Here is a 24,459-nt window from a genome sequence, read left to right as displayed (position 1 = left end):
AAATATACATAATACTGATGAAGATATGATGCCAATAGTGGATAATTCACGTACATCCTCTGAAGACACGTCCTTCACCAAGTTTTGACCAAGTTTTTTTTGAATACTCTTTCAAAGCACTCGCAAAAGTCAGATTCATCCACTTGCAGGGGGTCCAAGGCACAACTCACATTATGTTTCATATTACTATCACAATCACCGCCACCTTACTATATTCTTAAGTACTTAAATCTGGTGTACATACTGTAAATTCTCTATATTGTCTTAAATTATTAGTAAAGTGTTTATTTTTACATAAATGGCTGCAACTGTAACAACTGAAATTTCCCCCTGGGATCAATAAAGGAATCTGAATCTGAATTATCTTCTGCTCATTGCATGCAATTACATATTCCCACCAGAGAGGTCTCCAAATCCCCAAAATGTATATAGTGTAGCTTAAACCGGAAAAAGGAATGGGAGAAAGAAAAACCATATTCATATTTTTTCTTATTCTTTTTTTGTAAGGGTTACAGCAGTATGTCACAGTACACATTCAATGCTAAAAAACAAAACAAACACAAGAAAAACTGGTTCCACAAACTTGAGAGTGTAATCAGTTTAATCCACATTTCAAACTACCCGGAGTTCCTTTGGTTTGAGGTAAAAGAAGAGCTTCATAGCATAAATGCGATGGCTGAAAATATGTTAGTATGCTTTGTATAAAAAATGACTCCTGGTTTCTATCACCTTCACGTAACACCTGAGAGGGTACGTTTCTCTACAATGCCCCATTTCGCTTTAAAAACCCTTTGAATGACTTTGTTTACGTTTGTTTACATTCCTGACCACTGAATTATGTAGAAATCCCCCTTAATAAGAAAACGAGCATCAAGCAATAAACCAAAAACACACACTGAGAGGCATTCTCTATTTTATTTCAACTTTTGTTACAAAATACCATCATTTCATGATATATTAGCATTTTGCATCTAAAAAGTACTGTACATGTACAATATCTTATGGTAACACAGTAAAGAATTACCATAAAGCAAATGCAAGACTACACCAGCATAGTCATCATTCAACAACACATTCTATACTTAAACTGCACGGTTTACAGAAGTGAAGGCAAAACAGTTTTGAAGTAAAATTTCCCAAATACTGATAAATTGGGATTCACTGCCATCGCTCTCTAATAAAACAGAAAGAAATCAGTAATGTGTATGTTCTGTAGGAAAAGATGATAAATGTTTTGAGAAAAAGATAAGATAATGTCATAAACATTTTACAGTCATGCAGCTGTAAACTCCTGAAGTGTTATTCTTTCCAAGTGGCTAAAATCTAAAAGATATTAAAAAGCAAAAAACAAAGTATGATAATATAGGCAACATAGAAGAAACATAGAGGATAAGTCCAGCTGATCCTCATAAAGCCATAAAAGCTGTACAAACATTCCTTCAAACCATTTTAAACATTCAAAACGAAAGCACAGTTTATGTCTATGTAGCTTCACATATGGTTGTGTGGAAAAGTCAAGGTCAAATGACATATTTTGCTGGTTTTCTAAGTGACAAATAAGTTAAAACATCCTCTACAGAGAACTTACTTCTGCCTATTTTAATGCACAATTACTGTTTATTTGCTGAATTTAAAGAAATGTTTCAGCAAAAAAATCGAATTTACACAGTTTCGTTTTATCCCATATGTAGCTGATCGGCCGAAACGTTTTGAGCCTAAAGTTGCTTCTTTAGTTTAGAAGTGGAGGCTAACATTGCCAATGAACACTAGAACTCAGTAGTCACCCAAATAGCCAAAACTGTTTCTGTAAAAATACATCACTAAAACTTCTTTCAGTTCGCCCAAACCGTTTGCAGGTCTTTATAAGGGAGTAGGCACGATCTAGAATCAGTATTTGTGACAATGATAGTCATAAATGCAGAGGAATATGATCCAAGATCAGTCCTACTATGTGAACACCAGCCCTGAAGTTGCCTGAAATGGCTCTCAGTAAGTCATGCTGTACACTGAATCACATCGGCAAGTCTGCGCAACCTTGATCAAGACCTGGATGTGGTTTAAGAAGTTTTGGTGACATATTTTACAGAAGCAATTTGGCCTATTTGGGTGACTATTGATTTCTAGTGTTTGTTAGCAACATTAGCCTTGTAGCCCTAGTTCTAAACTAAAGAAATAAAAGCTGGACTCCAAACATGTCTGAGTTGATTGATTACATCTGGGCTGAGCAGAGAACTGCGCAAATGTGAGTTTTCGTTGTACTGTTCCTTTAAAGTTGCACTACGTAAGATTTTCTGTTAAAATTGAAAGGAGTAAAATAATTCCAGATGGAAAAAATGCACTCTAAAATATGGTGTGCGTGTGCTTCTGCAAGATACCCTGTAAAGCCTGAAATAGCAATTTCAAAGTCAGAGGTGCTGGTCAGGTTTTACAGATGTTTTTCGGACCACGTTATACGTCTTTATGCATTAACATCACATAAAGCCTCAAAAAGAAGGTCTGGTTCGGTGTTTAGCTCTCAGTTATAAATTCAGCATTATACTGATGAAGATATGATGTTGGGGCAGTCGTGGGCTGGAGGTTAGGGATCTGGCCCTGTGACAGGAAGGTTGCCAGTTCGATCCCCAGGGCTGACAGTCCATGACTGAGGTGTCCTTGAGCAAGACACCTAACCCCCAACTGCTCCCCGGGCGCCGTGGATAGGGCTGTATCACTGAACTTAACTACGACTCCTACATCCACAGAACACACGTCCTTCACCAAGTTTTGACTGAGTTCTTTTTCAATGCTTTTTAACATGCTCGTAATCATTAATCCGCTGGGGAAGGGGTCCGAAGCACAGCCCACTTTACAAAATGTTCTTCCGCCTGTGGCGGCCCATTACACATTTCCACCAGAGAGATCTCCAAATCTTACATAGTGTAGCTTTAACATATTTTTTTTCCCAAATCAACAAAACATGCAAACTTTTGCACGCAACCATATCATAGCCAAGAATGTTGACTTCAGCATGTTTGCTGAGAAATGTAAGACGATTCTGCCCACAGAGCTCTATGATCTCTCAAGAGGCCAATCAGTGTGGAGTTAATCGTAAGCATATAGACGCACTGCAAACAGAAAATCTCTGTTCAAACAACTGTAAACATTCTATCCTGTGAAACAGCAATCAGTTGAATCTCTTTAGTTTCCAAGTCCACAGGAGTCCATCTGTCAAACTCTATATGAGAAGAAACAGAAGGAAATATGAGTTATGGAGCCTCAGCAGTGCCTGTCAGAAACAGCAGTGGGCAGCAGGATTTTCTAAGGACCATTACACTTGGTTTAATGGTTTCGGTAATACTTTATTTGGAAGGTCCACTGTAGATACTTTGGAAATGTTCAATCTGTTTATAAGTAACCTTCAACTAAATATCCATTAAATGCTTCCAAGTTCAGTGTGAAAGAGTTTATTTATTAAACCCATCCCTATCTATTAAAACCTAAACCTGAACTTAACCTTAAGGCAAAATCTACATCTACTCCTAATGTAACCCTATCTATCAGTTTATTAATGGTTTAAGTATCTGTAGAGCATCTATAGGGGACCATCCAAATAAAGTGTGACCATGGCTTCCAATAGAAACCCCAAACTTCCATTACAATACTTTTAGATCCCATTAGGAAAGCGTCAAATGCATTTAGAATCAGCCACTGTTGACGTGTTTTCAGCCGGGTGGGAATACCTGAATGAGTGGCGGAAGTGAATGCTTCTCCGCTTCAGCTTCTCTGGGTTGTGGGATGCCATGTGGGAAAACTCGCGGAAGATGTCCAGGTAAGTGGTGTCGCCTGAAACAGGAGGGAAAACAACGAGAGGTTTAAGATACAGCCATGTGAAAAATTCTGGGCAACCCCTGGTCAAATGATATGTTTTGCTGAAGTGGAAACACATATCTCTACATTTTTCATAATTACATGATATTAGTGGAATTTACTATATTGGAAAAAAAGGAAAACATTAAATGTGGCCCACGCAACAGTTATGGAACATTTTATATTTGACCTTTTCGCAAATAAACAGAAATTGTGCAAAAAAATGGTTATATTTAAGTTTGTTCCCTGCCAGTAGAGACAAGACGGAATACATGTATACAGACGGAATACAGACGGAATGAGAGGGAGGCAGGTGGAAAGGTGAAGATGCAAGAAATAGAGGTCGTAAAGGTGGATGACTTCAAATATCTTGGGTCAACCATCCAGAGCAATGGACAGTGTAGAAAAGAGGTGAAGAAGAGGGTGCAGGCAGGATGGAGTGGGTGGAGACGGATGTCAGGGCTGATGTGTGACAGAAGGATAGCAGCAAGAGTGAAAGGGAAGGTTTACAAGACAGTAGTGCGTCCTGCTATGATGTACGGTTTGGAGACTGTGGCTCTGTCTAAAAGACAGGAGGCTGAGCTGGAGGTGGCGGAGATGAAGATGCTGAGATTTTCGTTGGGAGTGACAAGGCTGGACAAGATTAGAAATGAGCAGATCAGAGGGACAGTGAAGGTGGAGCAGTTTGGAGATAAAGCTAGAGAGGCCAGGTTGAGATGGTTTGGACATGTGTTGAGGAGGAATAGTGGATATATTGGTCAAAGAATGTTGGAGATGGAGCTGCTGGGTAGAAGGAGAAGAGGTAGACCTCAGAGAAGGTTTATGGATGTAGTGAAGGTGGACATGGAGATGGTTGGTGTGAAAGTAGAGGAGGCAGTAGATAGGGCAAGATGGAGGTAGATGATCCGCTGTGGCGATCCCTAAAGGGAGCAGCCGAAAGAAGAAGAAGAAGTTCCCTGCAGAGTGTCAACTTATTTTTACTTACAAAATTGGATCGGGTGCGCCCAAACATTTACATATGACTGCAAACACAATTCTGTGTCTACTTTTTAGACACTTAAGTGTTAAAGCACAAAAAACCTGGTGGTTGATATTTCTGTACACGTGTACAGATGGGTGACAAATTAATGGAAACTCCTGAATAAACAGGTAGAGGAACATAATGTGTTCAACAGACAAACTGCATGAAACAATTAAGGAATCTGTGGTAGGACGAGCACATTCTGTGACTGCAATGCTCGTAAATTAGAGCAATATGTACACAAAAACAGCAACTGTTCCCCAGGTGACTGAGTATGTCAATACAGGACATGATCACACTGTGTCAGCAAGAACAGTCCGTCCACAACTACATGTAGAGGGCTGTTATAGTGGGGCTGCACACTGAGAGTTCATCAGATGCTGATTACAAAGATGTAGACAACAGTGATCTGGTCAGATGAGTTATCCTTCACCAAAGTCTCCACACCAAGAGAAGAGTACAGCCCTGAAAGGCCTGACCCCTAGAGTGAGGAAGGTCAGATGGCTTTGCTATGCTCCAGGGGTTTATTTTCCTGGCACGGTTTGTGTCCACTTGTGAACCGTCACCTCAAATTAATACAAAGTTATTCTAACAGATCATCTTTACACTACGATGAAACGTTTTTATTCTGATGGAAGTGGTTACTTTCAGGATGACAGTACCCCCAGCGACAGGGCATGAGGGGTCACTGAATGGTTCAATGAGTGAAAAAATATGATGTTCCTTATCGATCCTATAAAGGATATCAGTCATTTTGCTGCTAACTATGCCCAGTCTGGGAATAGCACAACTTGTGGGATTTGAACCCACAACCTTCTGCATCATCCCTCCTGCCAACAGCCTACCAGCCACCTCAAAATCAAGAAATCAACGGATGTGGCCCTCGCAGTCACCAAATCTCAACCCAGCTGAACACCTATGGGAGATTTTGAAGTGATGTGTTAAGACAGCGCTCTTTACCACCATCATCAAAGCATAAATTGAGGAAATATTTTTAGGGAGAACACTGATCCATCCCTCCTGTACAGTTCCAGAGACATGCACCTATCCCAAGGCGTACTGAAGCTGTTCTCTTGGCCCAACACCTCACTAAGATACTTTATGGTGGCTTTTTCTTTGTCAATTCTCTGCAAATACGTTCTATACTATTCACTGACCAACATACATAAAACCAAATTTGTTGTAGTTACATGAATGAAATGATTATATGATGCTAGTACTCTAGAGTTAGCTAAAAGTAGGTTTTAAATCATTTCTAGTAAGCTGTTAAATATGAATAATTCATGCTTCTGAAATACTGAAAAAAGAAAATACCTTCTGGCTGTGGTTTATTTTTATAAGCACTCTGAACAGTAGTAATGTAAACTAGTGTCTTTCCTTATCACAATGACTATGTTAACTATAACAGTGCATCTTATGTTCAGCTAATGCACAATTTGCCTTGAAACATGAGGTCATGCTTTGAGACAGCACAGTAGCAGAGGGTACAAAAGCCCAGAATTAAGCTCCATGACACATCCATTCACTAGATCTTTGTGTCTCACACTGTGGTTGCCCAGGAAGGAAATAATGAGGCTGGACTTTTTGCTGGCCTGTGTACTTTTCTCAGGCTTCAGTAACAAGTCAGTGCAGACTGTTTGAGGCAGGCTAGCGCAGTAACTCTGAGTGCAGGACGGCAAATCCATTTCAAAGTAAGACAGTGAGTACACTAGCAGTTTGGGGTTCCACGGCAGGACAGCTGAAGGCATTAGGACATTTGCGAACTGTGCTGTGTACCAACATACAGCTTTTGTTTTTGCAAGCTAATTTCCACTGGTGGAAATGGCAGGTAGCCATAGTTTTGCATTTATAGTGGTATGCAGCTGCTACAGCCTGACCAATATATCAGTTGGCTGATATGGCCAGCCTGTGTTTTTAGTGCTATTAGTGAAAAAAACATTGGCAATTAGTGGTTTTTTGTCGAATCTTATAACAATAGCAGTTGAAATATGGATAATACTACATATATGTTACAAGCAGGCTACTGCTCCTGCCTACTGAAATAACACTGCATAAAGGGAAGGCTATTCAACTTGAGTTCTGTTCTAAAATAATGTCAGCTAAGCAATCTGTAGACTAGTGCTGCCACAGCAGTTTGCTAGATTTACAGTGTCAACTTATAGAGTCATAGAGAAAACAAACTTAGAAGTTTAGGATTCTTATATGGGCATGATGCCAACTACAGAACAACTAGACAACTTCAGAGGCCTATTTACATCAACCAAAACAGAAACCTCCCCCAGTGCTGCAATATTTATGTACTTTTTGTTGTTTGTTTGTGTGACAGTTGAGAATTGATAATCATATCAGTTAAGCAGAGTTTTACAAAAAATTCTGGGGTATAAAATAAAATCTAAAGTAGAAACAAAGCTATACTGGCTGACATCATTGGTTATTGGCATGTCCTATCAGCCACAGGCTTCTCTACGACAAAAAAAACAAATAACAAAAGAAGCAGATTTCAAGAAAAAAGTAATATTTTGAGAAGAAAAGTTGTAGAATTATGATATTGAAGTGGTATTAATACCAAGATAGATCGCAATATTATGGCCCAAGGCTTTGCAAGGGAAGGCAGCACCTCCTCGTGTTAAAGGGGCATTGAGGAGTGGGTGGAGTTATACTTTCATATCCATTTCACCCATAAAGAAATACTCAGCACCAGCCTGCTACTAGTAAAAGAAACAGCTGAAGCAGCTGCGCAACAAACTGTGTTTATTTAGAATAAATAGAATAAATTTAGACTTTTTTTCTCAAAATATTATGACTTTATTTTTTTCCTCAAGATATTTAAACTTTATTCTAAAAATATCACGACTTTTTTCTCAAAATATGATTTTTTTTGCAAAATATGACTTTATTCTCAAAATATTACTTTTTTTCTAGAAATGTTACAACTTTTTTCTCGAGATATTACGACTTTGTTCTCTAAGTTTTTGTATAGAATCATCTACAACACATTATCAATCTAAAGAGCCATTTCATGACGCAGAGAACCCTCGAATCATGCAAAGGTTTTTGAGTGTTTCTTTCCATACAGAACCATTTTCTTTACTAATGAACTCTTGAAGTGTATCCCTTCAATGTGGAGCATTACATGTAGGCAAAACATCACCCAAAAAAGCTTATTCTTCCATATTTATCACTGTTTTGCCATCATTAACATTATATATATAAACTCATGTGTAGGTTCACTGCTCATTTTGGACAGTGAATAAAATGGCTATATTTGCATTGTAGACATTGCAACCCCTGGTCCCCCGTCTGTCAGTTAATCTCTCACTTTCAATGACTCTTACTGACTTTGGTCACATCCCAATGACTGAATTACACATGAAAAATTGGTGGAAGTGCTAAGAAATACTAGATTAACAAAGATTTACAAAGTACAGTAATTAAAACTCATTTTTTTCTGTTCACGAATTGAAGTGTTGTGCTACCTCTGCGATATGCGATGGGCAGTTAAAGCTGTTAGTCAGGCACATGAATGCAGCAGCGTTAGCTAAAGAGAATGAAAGAAGTGAGGAAAAAAGGCACAAAGCAGAGAAAGTGGTTACGAGTTCAGTCACGTTTTTATTTTCATTCTTTTTTTCTCTGTGTTTAAGAAGACAGAAAAAAGGACAGAAGGAAGCAGAGCTGAACAGAACAGGTATCAGTGGTTAGTTCACAGAAGAATAATCAAGAGATAGGAGATAGTTTCATACAACAGTCCAACATAATTTACAAGATTGTAGTAAGACACAAAATCAATAGGACAGAAACGGCGCCAGCGGTACAGTTAAAAGCAAGCAGTAGAAGAGTTAGCTTCAGTTAATAGCTATCTACAGCAGAAGGCTAAAAACTTTCCCCGTCCAGACAGTACTCTCAGTCTTTGTTGAACGATGCGATCTTGTTGTTTTTTTTTTGGTCATGATGCTTTTCTCACAGTTTCTCTCAAGGCTTTCTGAAAACTGACGAGCATGTTTATTTTAATCGCAGTCTTTGTCTCCTCACAGGAAAGAGGCCTAAGCTTGCTGATAGAAAATAACATGTATAACTGTACAAAAGTGCTACAAAAGTTCACTGGCCAGAGAAACAATGACAGGCACACCAACCAACTTCAAGAGCAGCTATGAAATCCCACCTTCAGAAGCTAGTCTGTAACAGTCTAGTCGGTCTTGCTAACATTATCTACATGAACACATCACTCTTTACCTTGTGTTACTGATAAGAACTTTTAGAGCCTTAATTTAAAGAAACAGTGGTTACAAAGCTGGTGTGGAGAGTATACAGCACGTTCTCTCCAATCGAACTTAGAGCCTGGAAATGTGTCTGTGGTCTCTGATTACTACGCCTTAAAAGTCACAAACGAGTAGGGATTATAGTGGATTTTTGGATAATATCATTTCTAATTTTTCTTAATCCGGGGTTTGTGGCAGGGATGGGTGATATGGCAAAATTAAATTTACAAAATACAACGCAACTCAAACAAATACTGCATGTTTAAAATTAGCACTGCATGTTTGAAATTGCTCTGTTCTCTCAGAGAAACTCACTGAGCCAGAATTCTTCACAATGGTGATAGGAACCAGACATTTGGACAAAATGGAACATGATGCTTTATTGTTTTTAAAACATATTTTTGAAATCCATTCATGGTGGAGACGTATATGAGGTTCATTATAAGCAAAATAGCATCTAAAGGCAATTTAGTTTTTCAGATTTACCTCTGTTTTAATATTATTTTAGAAAAATAATCAAATGGCTAATAATAATAAAATGGCTATGTTTGCGTTGTAGACATCCCAACCCTTGGTTCCTATTCCAACCTCTGTAAAGGAATCAGCTGGTAAGATACTCTACTATCAAGTATTTCACATCAGACCACTGAATGATTTTGTTTACATCTCAGCCACTGAACAATCTACAATTTTCGAAAAAAAAAAATAAAAATAAAAAATATGGAATTAAGAAATCCAACACTTAATATACCGCTTTTCATACTACATCAGTGGGATTCGATCTGGCAACCTCCTGGTATTATTACAGGATCTTGGGCAGATACGCCAACTTGGAGTCTCGTCTAAACTTTTTTAAGTAAAACTGCATATGGTTAGTGTTATGGAAGTAATGATCAAACTATACTACCTATAATATGCTCAGAAAACCTCACTGGTGCATAATAATTGGTGCGATAATGTCATACCGTTACAATGCCCACCCCAAGTTTGGCACAACACTAAGCAAGAAGGGGCTGTCCAATAGAAAGCCATGGTCTGCTTCCAGACCCGAGGTGATTACATAACTGCCATTTGAACTATGGAGCAGTCTACATTAGCATAAAGCTCTTGCTCACAAGGCCTCGGGCCACATCTGATGTCATCTACCATACCTCTGCACTCGTGATGTCATGCTGTGGATATTTCTGTCCATGTATACTGTATTAATAGTGAAATTGCATAAGCAGTTAGAGGGAAATAAATGATGTAAAATGCTGTTTCTGTCCAGAGACCACAGACACAGCGCAGGCCCATTCGTCTAACCAACATCTTCAAGTTTCGGCCTCAAGTCTGCGTGTGGAGAACTGTACCACAGAGCAAATATTCATATACACAGATTCAGGTACAGTGGAGCACAAAAGCAAAATAAGGGTTTTGAAAATCCAGGCCAACAGCAACCCATGCACTACAGACAATATAAATAGACAAATAAAAATCAGATTCTGTTCATTTTACATCCTAGTACCAGAAATATGCAGATGAAACGTACAGTACATACACTATGAACATACACTACATACATGATTTTAAAAACCACCAGTTTGTTGAGCGTTTTAATATTTTTATACACCTGAAAATAGCCTTATTTTCTGTTTGTGTGGGTTGTGGATGCTTTGGATATTTAATGATGCTGAAATGCATTTAGCAGGTCATTCAGGTGCGAGTTTGGTGCTTCAAACGACAACGTCTAACAAATTATGTCAAGTTAAAAAAATACTATCTTCACTGTTTCGATAAAACAATACAAAAAAATACAGATCATCTGTATTCAAATCATCATTGCACTATCGCTCTGGGCAGTACTTGGTAATAAAATCCTGTTCAAAGCATTTCTCATCTCAAGTTACCATCCAAAACAAACAAAAAAGTCATGAAAAAAGTGCATAATAGTTCTCTTTAGGTCTACATAATCATCTTTTTTCCTTTAAATACTTACTAGGTCTCAACTAAGATGTTTTAGTGTATTTTTCAATGTCTACGATATTTGATTCATCACAGTTTTTTACCCCACGCCCCCAAGATTCATGGGTTTAATGTCGCAGAATAGTCCCTCAAGGCCCAATCTCTGATTGCACTGCTCACAAACTGTACTAAAGCTACCTCATGCCACTAGAACACAATGCAGGCGAATGGAGAACAGCTGCCTCAAATGGAATACTGTCTGAAGTGTGACCAGGTTTAGAAAACAGACACTGTAACTAAGAACAACTTGCTGCTGGACTGAGAGATGGAAAGAAACAGATTAACAGAAAGTGTTAAAGGAACATTCCGGTGTTTTTCAACCTAATATGTATCTGCCGCATATTTTCAATTGTTCCTTGTATGTAGAAAAGAACAGAAAACCTGTTGTCTTCAAACTAGAGCTTTAATCAGGACTGAAATTTTGGCTCGAACCCAAGCAGAGCCCGAGAATTTTCTAAGCCTGTCCTGACCGGAGCTATATCATCAGCTATATCAGAAATTTGGTCCAAGCCTGAGTCGATCCACATCTTTAAATTCCGAGTCCCAAATTGACCCGATTACAAGTGTTCTGTTCAAAACTGACCCGAAACAGGACTTTCATCGCCCAAAGTGCCAAATGAAATCTGACAGGATAGCACAGTTGAAATCAGCTGTCATTAGATCACGCTAAAAACACTCTAAAATAATATGCTACAATAAAATAATCAGCCGCCGTATGCAAGTTTAAATACGGCTTGAACAGTTTCATTTCTATTAAAGAATACTGTTGAACAGCATCCCAAAACTTTTTAGTCTGGAGAAACTTTCCATAACGTGCTGCTTCATGGTGCTAATTTTTTTTAGGTAAAAGAAAGGTGTAAGGGGGAGGGAAGAATAAATTAAGGGGAAAACTAAAGCAGGGGGAATGCAGGGCAAATGGGCTATAAAAACCTGAACATGAAATCTGAACCCAACACTCATATTCAAACCCAACAAATATTTCAAGCACTGCTCAAAACTCATAACAGAAGCCACTGGGCAGCTGCCGAATCCTTTGAATAAATGAATGGAATATGTGGCTATATAGAGGTAATCAAAACCTGACAACACAGGTCTTGACTGATATGAGAGAATGACTTACCAACTTCTATATGACTTCTATTACAGTTTGAGTTGACAAACGTTCTATTCTTTTCTGTTCTATTGTTTTATTCTTTGTTCTATTCTTTACATGAAATGAACTGACTGTACACTGCAGAAGCGGCAGACAGTGATTAGGTTGAAAACACGTGTTCCTTTAAGTGACTCATTATTAGTGTCCTCTGCCAGACAACGGAAGAGATCATCATAACAGGCAGGATAGAAAGTAACGGGGAGGAAGGTATGGAGTGCAGCAGGATGAGCAATTGGTCCCATAGTGTTGTGGACAGACCGAGTAGAAATTCTCTATTTAAGTCTTTAATTGGTTGTATCACATCTTCATCTAACCTTCTGAGGCCCCAGAATATGTACTGATTAAAACCTCCCAGACTTCCACTTATAGGTCTGATAGCACCTTATAATGAGTTGTAATGTCATCAGTGTTTTTGCCTCATTTTCATCTGACTGTGCTGGAATGTGTAGCACACATAAACTGATACATTGGCAGCACTTTTTATGCTAAGTGTCATTTCGCAGACTGAAAGAGAAGCTGAACTGGTAAGAGATGTTCAGAATCTCGGTTTGATTACAGCAGAAGCCAGTCTGCAAGGTAAAACGATTAATAATGACATCTTGGTAAGTTATTCTAGTAGAAAGTTGCATGCATATGCAACAGCATTCTGACACAAATTTCCCATTCTGCCTCAGCGCTGGGCCTGGTGTAAACATCTGCTCCCTATACTGAGGATAGTGTGTGAGGCAGGGAACCAGGAGAGAGGGAGAGAGACAGAGTATATGCTACACTGGGGCATCTAGCACTCAGCTATGTTGAGGCAGATAAACTCCTGTATGCATTTCTTGTACTGTTGTTCTGTGGGGCTGCTGCTGGGATATTGACCTGGCTGACCAAAAGGACCCTCGGATTCCCTCATCTCCTCATTCATGCGCGCCAGACGGAGTCTAGAGAGGCGAGACAGGGAGAGAGAGAGAGTTTCCAAGTATGGTAATCAAATCAATGTAGTTTTGACACACAATACATAAACATTTAAAAGGGGAATTACATCAATGTTTCAACAAATTGTGTGTAATTAAATGGATGAGAAAGTCGTTCAGAGTGGTTTGATGTGAAATGCTCCATTTGAGAGAAAGGTCAGGATTGGTGACATCTTTTAATGCCTCTAAAAGCTACAGCAAAGGAAGTTAAGACATGAAGTGGCTGCAAATACACTGCCTGATGATTGATGCATAGTGGCAATACAGTTTTGTGGAAAGATTTTGGCACAAAAGCCTCCAAAGAAAACTTCCCTGTTCATTTAATAAATACATTACAACTACAATGCAGTTTTTCATACCAAACCACTCTCAATGGCTGTGTTCATCTAAACAGTACAATTATGCAGAATCTTGAGAAACTGGTGGAATTAAAACTGGAGTACAACACAGGGTGTTAAATTATTAAAACATTAAATGATTTTCAGTCCACTAGAGGCTCAAAATATTGCCTGATGTGACTTTTCCTTTTTGACGCCATGCTTTCTCCCTGACTTTCCTTGATGCAGTTTAATGAGCAGCCCAGTTATGATCCATTACCTGTACACATCCCCACAAAAAAGACTACGTTAAAGTCACACAACACTTACAGTGTGACGATGTCAGCGTTAGCAGCCTGCACTGCGATGCTGAGAGGATCCTGACCATCATCATCACCGTCATTCTGTGTAGCGCCTCGTTTCAGGAACAAACAGACCTGCCTGTAAAACACAGAGCCAAAAGCACGCTCAGCTGCTTGTACTAAACTAGAAAGCTGTGTGTGGAAACCTGTATATTTACACACCCTGTGTGTCCTAAATAGGTGGCATGGTGCAGCGGCCCTCTTCCTCTCAGGTCTCTTTGGTTGACATCAGCACCGTTTTGCAGCAAGAACTCGCACGCTATCAAAGAGCCCTGTTGGAGCAAACGACAAAATGGAATCTGGTTACGGTGAGAAAAATGTGCAGCATTGCAATAGAGCAAGGCACAAAATGAATACTAACAGAAATTGTTTAACTTTGTGCAACTTGTGAATGAACCATGCATATCGCTGCTGTCAGAGCAAGAAACCTTGTATCTCCAAAATGGCAACTTTACAGGAGAAGGAAAAAACATACTTTCATTTTGATTTAAGTCAATGGAACCAGACGTTTTTTCAAGTCAATTTGGGCTGTTTGTCCAGTCATCATGAAATTTACACACAATGTAAAGGCCAACAAGCATTTTCAAATTATGTCAGAAACTGAAAAACGACAAAAACGGAGATACAAGGTTTTGTTCCGACAGGAGCGATATATGTATGGTATTGCTTTAAGTGAGAGTTGGATAAAAATCTCTTTAAATCATTTTTAAATGGACAGAAGTGTGGACAAATTTTAGGCCTCAACGCTGCTGCTCCTACAGCAGTCAGTGGACATTTGTGCTGGAAACCACATAAGAAAGCCCAGCTGAGACAAGTGTACAATGATTTAGGCATGCAGTTTGAATGATGCTATAAGTAGGATAGGACTCTTGGGATATGAGTGGAATTCAACAACTGCCCACTAGATCCCAATATAAGTGAGTCAGTGTGTTTTCTCTTCTTTTCTATGCGCAGGGAAACACATCACAGTTACTGTCAATGGTAACTGACCACACACTACAGATGCACTGGACACTGAGTAAAAGCACTGGAGTGCTACTGTTATTACCCTCTGCCTGAGAATGGAAGACATCATCATAATATCAAACACTGATCTGGTGTCTGGAGAAAATAGAAATTACATTTTTTGTCAAAATATCACTTTAAATCCACTGATTTTTCTGCATGACTAATTATAAATGAAATAATTCAGTGTACTTTGATGTAAAACACTCCATTTTACAGAAACTTATAGAAATGTTCACAGTGGTGGTGATGACACCCAGATGTCTGAAGCTCCCTCACAAAAAGGTATTGCACAAAATGGTTATGAATACTCTTCCTGATGTCTGAGATATTGTTTTATGATATTTTAAAGTTTTGCCCTAAAATTTAATCCATTCATAGCGGAGATGTACATGTAGGGAGTTGTAAGGCAAAAAAAAACAACATTTTTTCAGATTTTCTGCTATTTACCATCATAAATGTTCATTATATATAATCTCAGAAGACGTGTGTGGGCTCACTGGTGGTTCTGAATAGTAAATAAAATGGCTGTGTCTGAAGCATTTAATGCCCATAAAGAGTGCCTCTGCCTGATGCCTGAGACATTGTTTTATGATCATTTTGAGATGATATTTATACCTATTTTCACAATCCATGAATGGCTGCGAGGTAAATACCTGGTGTTTGAAGCAAAAGAAAATGTATTTTTTCAGATTACCCACTATTTTGTCATTTTAAACATTACATACAAAAACATCGTATTGGATATAAAACTAACTGTATGCTAAAATGGCTACATTTAGCAATCACTAATTCCTGTCACTACTGAAATCCAAACAAGTTTCTCTACAACAAATTTAATTTCACCTCCACCAACTTCGAATGGCTTTATTTACATTTCATTACATTTACATCTCACAAACTTCAGCGGACAATTCAGTAGAATTCCCCTTCAAATAATCGCTTTGCTGACTCACTCCAATCACAGCCTGTATGAGGGGGCTCTTGCCCTCATCCTCTTCGTTGATGGAGTTGACGTCAGCCCCGTGAGCCAGCGCTTCAGCCATGACGGGTAAGTTACGAGCTTGACAGGCCTTATAGAGCAGAGCTCCTGGATGAATCTCACGCGAGTCCTCTGGATCCGACGCCTCCGGCTCCAGCTCTGCCTCGCCACTCGAATCCTCTGACACCTCACACTCTGCACAGACGTGGTTGGTTTGTGTTTGTTTAAAGCTTGTGTTCATTTATTTGTGTTGATAAAGCAGAAGGCAGTGCAGTGGAATGTGTTAAAACGGTGATATTTTCCTCTGTGAATCAGTATAACTCACCTTCCTCTGTGACACTGTCCACCACAGAGCCAAAGAGCAGGACATCAGTACTGCCGTCAGTGCTGCCGCCCAAACCACTGTCACTGCTGAGACCTGCAGGACCAACAAACGCCCAAAAATGGACACGTTAAAAAAAAAAAAAAGTCACCTGGGGACACAAAGGCTGAAGTGACTCATTTTCAAGTGTACTTCATCAGCCAAAGTGAGTGTATCAAGTCATGGAAACCTTCAAACCACACCAAGCAGCACTGTGCATGCCTAAATCATCACTTGCTTTAAACTGCAATGAGTTGTTAAATAATCTCAAATAGACTTATGGTATTTGTATATTGTTATGTAGGGCTGCATGACGGAACAAGCTTTTATTATTATGACGGGTTTCCAAAAATACATTGTTAAAGGCTGCGATGACGGAACAAACTAAACTGCCCTGCAGCGCCAGAGTGATGTAATTAGATTGCAGGGAACAAAGAATCAGAGGCCCTGCAAGCTCCCTGCAGTGGGCTTGACACTGAATCACAGTCTCCAGCACAACTGAAAGACTGCCCTATCCTGATCTACTAACCTGTAAAAATGCTTTAAACGTGATATATGTATATATATATATCACCCAATATAATATCTGGGTGCTATAAAGGGTTCTTCTATTGCCTTTTGATTGTAGATTCACACAGACAGAGTCTGTACTGTACAGAGTCTGTCTGAGGCTCATCACTTCTCATATCCTCATTGTGATATCCAACAGCTTTATGAATACCCATACATTGTCAGAAAGCACATAGTAAGTGTATTTGAGATTATTTAATAACTGCTAAGATTGGAAGCAAGTGTATTATGATTTAGGCATGCAGCTTGCACAGTGCTAACTAGTGGGGTATTAGCTAGATTAGTCTTATATATTCAGTGCACAAACAAAAGAAGCAAACTTTACATGCCAAATAAGTCCTGGCTAATCGACTACACTCAGCATAAAGGAAAAATTGTGCACATTTGATATTTTGCAAAAATACATCTTTAAATTATATGGCCAGTGAGAAATCTTTTACCTGTGGACAACAGAAGGTTGCCCTAAACAAGCATCACAGCATGTTCTCAATGGAACACACAGTGTTGAACTATAGCAACTTTGAAAAACGTCAATTAAAGTACAGTGTGGACTCAAAGTACAGCGTGGATGTGGTGCAGTTGAGCTCCAGTCAACACTGCATATATATGTTTAGCTCCTTTGAGAGAATGAATGATAAGGTCTCAAACAAACGCAGAGGGATGTGCTGTAGCTGTGTTTGGCATTACTAATGGACTGCATGTGCTTTACTTACTGTATTTACAAGAACAGTCCTCTGTGAAAGAGAACTCTCTGTTTGCACTCTTGTTGGTGTAGAACACTTACTGCGAGGCCCTGAGCCAGTGTCGAAGTAGGAGAACAGAGAGTCCAGCTCATCTGGACAGAAGAGCGAGTCTCGCCGAAACTTTCTCTCCAGAGCAGCAGCAGCTGGTAGTAAAAATGGAAGCTTTACTTTGGAGTATTTATAATAATCTAGACCTGCTAGGTAAAACCTTAGAAGGTACAGTTATCACTGCTGATAACAAAAACAATATATGTATTTTATATTTGTTCCTTTTTCGTAGCTTATTCGTAGCAAGCAGTGAAATTCTCTGGTAATTGTGGACTGATAGCACATTTGTACTTGTAAGAGGTGACAGTAGTGAGTTGCAGTGATCTACATTCTGTACTGATGGGTTTAAGTCTTCACTTTCTACATTTCTTCTTCGTTTTAATGTAAAAAAAAAAGCAAAAATGAGGCAAAAATGTAAAGGATGATTTTTCTCTCCACAAAACAAGCCTGTGATCCAGAGATGGGGACTCTAGTCACACGCTTTGCTCAACACAACTTGAATGAGCCCTTAACTAAGCCACAATTCGAAAAAGCCCTGAAGCAGTAAATACAATATATTTCTGACCTGTGAGCCGTCGCCTGCCAATATTGCAACTGTTACATGCAGTTATGAATTAATGCTCTGTTGATTTTCTAAGTGAAAGTCAACACACTTTAGAGAGAACACACTTCTGCACACTTTAATGCAAAATTACTGTTTATTTGCTGAATTGAACATATTTGAAAAAAAAAATGCAACATGTGCAAAAGTTATAGAAATTTTTCTATTTTAAATTTGCAAAAAAAGGAGAGAAGACTTCTTTCCACTTTTAAAATGAACTAACTGTGTAAGCGGCATATGACTATAGGATTAATTATGTGTTTAAATGTAAAAAGTACAAGCAAACTGTCAAAAACAGTATTTAAATAGTGTTGTAGCTGGTAATAATAGACTTCTAAGGTTTAGATGTGTTACCTGAGGACAGCGTTGCGGGGGAGGCTGATCCGGGCTCCTGTCTGTACTTCCGTCGGTTTTTGGGCATGGTGGTGGCGCTGTTGTGTCGTCTGCATTTTTTGACGCTCCAGTGCCGCTCTGACTTCCTCTCTCCGTTCACTAGCACCACGCCCGTTGTCATCTTCTTCAGGAACTTCTTCTCCACATACTTGGCTTTGATCCAGGCCTCCTTTTCTTGCCTGAGTCCAGTGATATACAGCAATTAAAAAAATGCTAAAAGTGACTGCAGTACAGAACTCTAACCTAAGCAGCTGAATAACAAAACTAAATTTAACAATAAATTCAATTTACACTAAGTTTTACTCTTTTCAAATGACAGTAACTTAGCACGACATATAGCAATCTATTTTACAGAAACTACTCCCTGGTGAGTTTCTGTATCTAAAAGATTTAGCTGGATCAGCTCACCTGGGGCTGTTTGGTCCTGGCTTCTTCACACCCTGCTCCTCACATGTGCCCTCATAGATGTGGTTAATAACACTGTTTCCCAGCTCACACATCAGCTGCATTCAAAGGGAGGAGGAACAAGTCAGTAACTGCATTATAAGTATCTCTACGACTGACGCAAATTGTCTGTGATTTTGATACACAGAACTGGCAGCTTATAAAGAGACGTTGGGTGCTGATATGGAAGAATAAATGAAATATGCCAGATAAGCATGCTAGTGTCACCCACCCATTGACTCCCACCGCTTGCTGGCCCTGACCACTTGTCATTGCTTGTATTTGTGTCCTATTTGTTTGTACTAGTTTCACTTGTGATTAGTTACCTTATTTGTTTCTGTTCCCTTCAAAGAGTTTTTAAAGCACTTTTCAGGCTGGTTTAGTTTTGACAGAGAAGGTTTTGTAATTGAAGGTATTGGGATTTGATTGATCGATCAGAACATGATAAAGTATCTGTGTCATTTCCCCAAATTCCCACAGATAGCCCAGATTGAATCATCACAGCTGGAAGGTCATGTCAGTGTTATGAAACAGGGCACACTCAATAACAATAACAACACAGTGCATGGTTTCATTATTACATTACTTGTTATTACTTGTTATTACAGTGTCAGAATACAATTAAAGATTAGTGTCCAGATTTAGCTAATTACAGAAGGGCATTCACTCCTCAGTTGTTCATCTGTCAAATAAGACATTAAGATTCACTTAAGTTACTATTAGGGTGGGGTGATACGCAATTTAGAAAAATTGATACATGTAAAGTATCAATGTTACAACAATTTTAAAACACAAGCATTTTGGTCACCATGTCCAAGTTTTACAGACAAAAACTATTCATAGGCGTATCAACACTAATGCCATCTTTTACATCAGAGATCATGGTTACTTTTGTAGTTCCTTTGCCCATTTTAATGTCTGGAACTCTGGCCTGAAGCATAGCAGAATGGACTGTCATCTTAGGCTAATAGAACAATGACAGCTTATATCAACATTTTCAGGTTTGTATCTCCTCTTATCTACTCTTTGCCATTATTACAGCTTCTTTTTTTTGGAGACTTGCTTACAGTTTTCAAAGAAATCTGGAGGGACAAGTTCAGTATTAGAAGGTTGCATTTTCCGCTTCTCATGAGCCCAGGAAGATCCAAGAAAGTGTACCCACCTTCAGTAGCTCAGGTTCCCATGAGTCCAGTGTGAGAGAGCGAACTTTAGAACAGTGCACCCCCAAACTCCTGCATGGAGAGAACACACACAACATCAGCACTGAGCAAGTAAAGGCCTGCCATTAAATGAGTAGCTGTCTGCTTTTGACAGATATGAGTTTAGTTAAAGTGCAAGGGCCAATTACACATTCAAAAAGAGAACAGAGTGACACAAATCGTGAGATGCTAATTATACACAATGGACAGGCATTCATTTCCAGTAAAAAAAACTCTGAAGGGGCAGCTAACGCTCTCGAATTTCTCTAGTAGAAAGAAGCTTTCACTGTCCTTCATTCACCAACAACAACGCAGACGAGTTTCTGCAAGCTGTTTTCACCACTGCAGAGGTTGAGGGATGAAACTACCAGAGCCTGATAAGAAAATGATTGAAGCTCAAAACTTCATAACTGTGAATACAGGCCAATATAATTTTATATGGCCAAAGATGAAAGACTCCAGCAGTTTCAGTTAAACGCTGCTTTACTGACAGATGATTGTCACCTGTTTCTTATAAACTGTCAAACATGATTTTAGTTCTGTACTGTCAAATTTTCTTAAATAATATAAAATCACAAATGTTCTAGCACCAGGATGGAGCCTCACAATATTTTTAGCATTTCACACTTTTTGGTTTCTGTTAATAAGTTCTTTTTTTAATGAATTTTTTCCACCATCTGCACATAAAGGTGTGAAATACATTCAGTTTACCAGTTTATCCCAGCAGGATATTTTCTGTCAATCAACTCAAGTGCTTAGCAAAGCACTGTAAACCATGTCTGTGATAATCTATCTTTTTTAAAGGTTTGGGATACAAATTTAGCAGTAGTAGTTGAGTCTGGACTAGTCTTAAAGTTTATCAACCAATAGACATATTGGGGGGGGGGCTAAAATGACAGCGCTGCACACTTTCCTGAGGTAAAGGCTGGCTGCCCACACTCTCACATCAACAGTTCTATCCACAAACCAGCCTTGTATCCAAGCAACCAAGTTAGAATGAGAGAGGAGAAAAGAAAGATTGTGTGAAGAAAAAGTCTCACTGGACCTCAGTGTGAGAACAGAGGCCTCCAGTGCATACATGAATATTCATTAGCTGATCTGAACCAAGTAAGAGAGATGATTACATAACAGGAGTACACTGAGATGAGCACCTGAGGACAGACTGAAATGGAAGAAAACAGACATGACTGATACTGATACTGAAGAATCTAAAGTAACAGCAGGACGTATGTAGATTTAAGATATTTAAGATTTTATATGTCTTATATGTGTCATTTCACTGTAAACATAGGTGAATCTATTTATTATGAAACTGAAATCCTCCAAATGCTGGATCCACATACTGCACTAAGTAGTGAAAGGAGGTAAAATGTGTGTAAGCTGGTCTTAAAACTATGGTTAGTTTGCACTATTACGTATCAAAATTTCAGAAACTGTGTTAATTTTAGTTTTTAGGATGTCAGATGATTAATCACATTTAATGGCATTGGTTTGTGCAGTTAATTGTGATTAATCACTATAGAAATGGGGAAATTATATAAGTAAGTATTTATAAGTAAACTTATAAGTAAGTATTTATTTCCTTTAATAATTTAACTTGGAACACAACATAAAATTGTGTGAACAATAAACAAATTCATGACATGTTATTAGTTGAAAATTACTTTTATCGAGAGAGTCATTGATTGAAGTTGCCATTTAAAAGCTGTACTTGGCTGTAGTCGTTGACTCCGCACAAGTAGCTGCACTTCAAGGTGGAATCTCATATGGTTAAATGCATCTTTCAACTACTGCTGTAAGCCACAGTCTCTTAACACTCAACCCTTTCTCTCCACAGTTATTTTAGAAGATCTTCAGCACATTTTTAATCTTTCTTTTCTAACTTGCAGAATCCCCAGTATTTGAAAAACAGCTCATCTCATTCCACTACATAAAGGAAGAGAAGCATCAGGTCTCTATCACATCTCTAAAGTTCATGCCTAGCCAAAATCCTAGAAGCCCTAGAGAATGACCAGCTCCAGTTCTTGTTTAAATTACATTTTACATCATATCTTACTGACAGACAACAATTAGTCTCTATTGGCAAGTTTAGGTCTGAGCTATCTCGTCTCTCCCATGGTGTTCCCCAGGGCTCCGTTTTGGCCCTTTACATTTCTTAATATATATGCTTCCGCTTGACAAGATCATTAGACAACTTGGCCTCCAGGTCCATTGCTATGTAGATGATATGCAAATCTATATATGCACTTAACCCTCAATTAACTTTGGCACCTCTAATTAACTCCTTTTTTGTTGTTATCATACCCTGAAGTGCAAAGGAAATACACAATCTAATTCTAACTCTTACTGAAATAATTTATGAAATATTTTGGCACTTTGTTCCAGGATAAAAGTTTTCTGTGGCTGAAATTTCAGTGGATGTCTAGTTCTCACTTCTTGCTTGAAGGCACACAAAATAGTAGCAGTGTCTCCTGTCTTTATCCCACAAGGCCAGTCACTCTCTGATCTAAGGAGGGAGTCAAACCAGCCCTGATCCAATTAGAGAGAGAAGCATCAGGAGGGACAGAACGTGTCTGCTGCTGAAGCCACAAAGCAGGTCAGCTCACAGAGCTTCTACTGCCCACAGTCAGGCAGTAACACTGCACTGCAGCAACACAAACTCTGTGAGTCTTAATCATGAGCTGATTCATGAGATGTTTAAAATATTATGATGAATCATGCTCACAAAAAAATCTGACATCCTAGAGTTTACAATCAGTCTCATAAGCACCAGCTCTACTGGTCACTTGTGGTAAAATAACGCCATTGTACTGTCTGCATAATTCAGCTGTTGAGAAACTCATTCAGAGTGGTTTGATGTGAGATGGTGGATTGTAGAGAAAGTGATATAACCAGTAGTGAAAGGAACCAGTAGTGAAAGGAACCAGTAGTGAAAGGAACCAGTAGTCACAAGGTCTGTAAACGCAAATATATTTTACTATCTAAACGAACATAAACCTCTCTAATAATGGTTAAAATAGTAGTAAATCTAAAAATATACTCTTTTAATCAGAAGTCTGGTTCTGACTACTACTGCTGTGAACAGTTCTATTTGTTTCTTTGTATTGGCACGGGAAGGGCCTGGGTTCAATTCCCCCCAGTCGGGTGACCAGGGTCCTTTCTGTGTGGTGTTTGCATGTTCTGTGTCTAAAGATGTGCTGTCGGGCCAATTGGACATAGTAAATTGCCCCTAGGCGTGAGTGTGTCTGTCTGCCCTGTGAGGGACTGGTGACCTGTCCAGGGTGCATCCTGCCTTCCACCCGATGACAGCTAGGATAGGCTCCAGCACCCCTGGCCCAGAAGGAGAAGTGGCTTAAAAGAGATGTGTGTGGTGTTTCTCTATAATAAATAAAATTTACACCTCACCACTCTGAATGACTTGAAAAATCTGATATGATTAGTTGACAAGAAAACTTTGCGTTTTTTCGTTGTCAATGCATCAATTCCTTAAAAACAGAAGTGTTCTATAATACTTCCCAGAGGAAAAAAGAGGAATGCCCTTTTTAAGATGGTCTGAAATAAAGCAGACCTCTTGATTGTATTAATGAAGGATCACGGATTTCTTCATTCTTTCTCCTAAATTACCCTTAGGAAAAAAGAGGAGATTAACATCTCCTTCTACACCTAGAGAGCTCTGTGATAATAGGGAAATTTAATCTAGTCTATGGATCCTAAATCTCTAAAAAAGCTTAAAATATACTTATTTAGCAGCTTCTAGATATATTTGCCTGCCTGAATATTTCAGCAAACCTAAATGGAACCAATATATTTACAATACACATTAAAATGGCAGGCTCTGGTCTGCTGATTGTAGTTGGACGTGTACCTGTGGATGCCAGAGCACTCGATGCAGAGCAGAATTCCCAGGTTGATGCTGGCCCAGCGTGGATCAGCCTGTCCACAGTCGCAGCACAGCTCATTGCCTGGCAGACACTGTACTCGCTGCAGGATGCTCTCAGCCCTGCCACTGCGCTCTCGCGGCTCACTGGCAGAGTCTATACTGCTGGTGGAGGGAGATGCCGTGCGGTCCAGGCGCTGCAAGTAAGTGGACACAAAGTTACAGAGATGGAGTCAAGGCTGCATTTTAGCCAAAAATCAACTTAAAATTTCTCCTTACTCCTTATGTAGTCTCTTAGACAATACATTTGAAGTTTGTTTC

General features: G+C 39.0%; 1 protein-coding gene and 1 long non-coding RNA gene across 3 annotated transcripts in view; one reads left to right on the top strand and one right to left on the bottom strand.

Annotated features, from left to right (window-relative positions):
* Positions 1-896: 896 nt before the first annotated feature.
* The window catches only part of acap3a (ArfGAP with coiled-coil, ankyrin repeat and PH domains 3a), a 118,641-nt gene continuing 95,078 nt past the window's right edge, over positions 897-24,459 (bottom strand). The window contains exons 15-26 of one of the 2 annotated variants that reach the window (XM_037541227.1): positions 24,127-24,335; positions 20,225-20,294; positions 19,027-19,121; positions 18,580-18,797; positions 17,618-17,719; positions 16,228-16,320; positions 15,877-16,097; positions 14,078-14,187; positions 13,884-13,994; positions 13,142-13,203; positions 3,720-3,822; positions 897-3,214 (exon numbers count right to left, since the gene is read on the bottom strand). In XM_037541227.1, coding sequence (XP_037397124.1) covers positions 3,208-3,214; positions 3,720-3,822; positions 13,142-13,203; positions 13,884-13,994; positions 14,078-14,187; positions 15,877-16,097; positions 16,228-16,320; positions 17,618-17,719; positions 18,580-18,797; positions 19,027-19,121; positions 20,225-20,294; positions 24,127-24,335 — 1,401 coding nt within the window. In that variant the 3' untranslated portion in view covers positions 897-3,207. Of the gene's footprint in view, positions 3,215-3,719; positions 3,823-13,141; positions 13,204-13,883; positions 13,995-14,077; positions 14,188-15,876; positions 16,098-16,227; positions 16,330-17,617; positions 17,720-18,579; positions 18,798-19,026; positions 19,122-20,224; positions 20,295-24,126; positions 24,336-24,459 lie in introns of both variants that reach the window. The other variant, XM_037541226.1, reaches the window with a different exon arrangement.
* Positions 21,296-22,858, top strand: LOC119264040. Its single transcript, XR_005130738.1, has 3 exons — positions 21,296-21,487; positions 22,151-22,212; positions 22,751-22,858. It is a non-coding gene; the product is annotated as an uncharacterized LOC119264040 (long non-coding RNA).

The sequence above is a fragment of the Pygocentrus nattereri genome, chromosome 9 (genome assembly GCF_015220715.1).
Source record: "Pygocentrus nattereri isolate fPygNat1 chromosome 9, fPygNat1.pri, whole genome shotgun sequence".
In the NCBI taxonomy this organism is placed as follows: Eukaryota; Metazoa; Chordata; class Actinopteri; order Characiformes; family Serrasalmidae; genus Pygocentrus; species Pygocentrus nattereri.
Note: the sequence above shows the minus strand (reverse complement) of the source record. Positions and strands in the feature narration are given on the sequence as shown.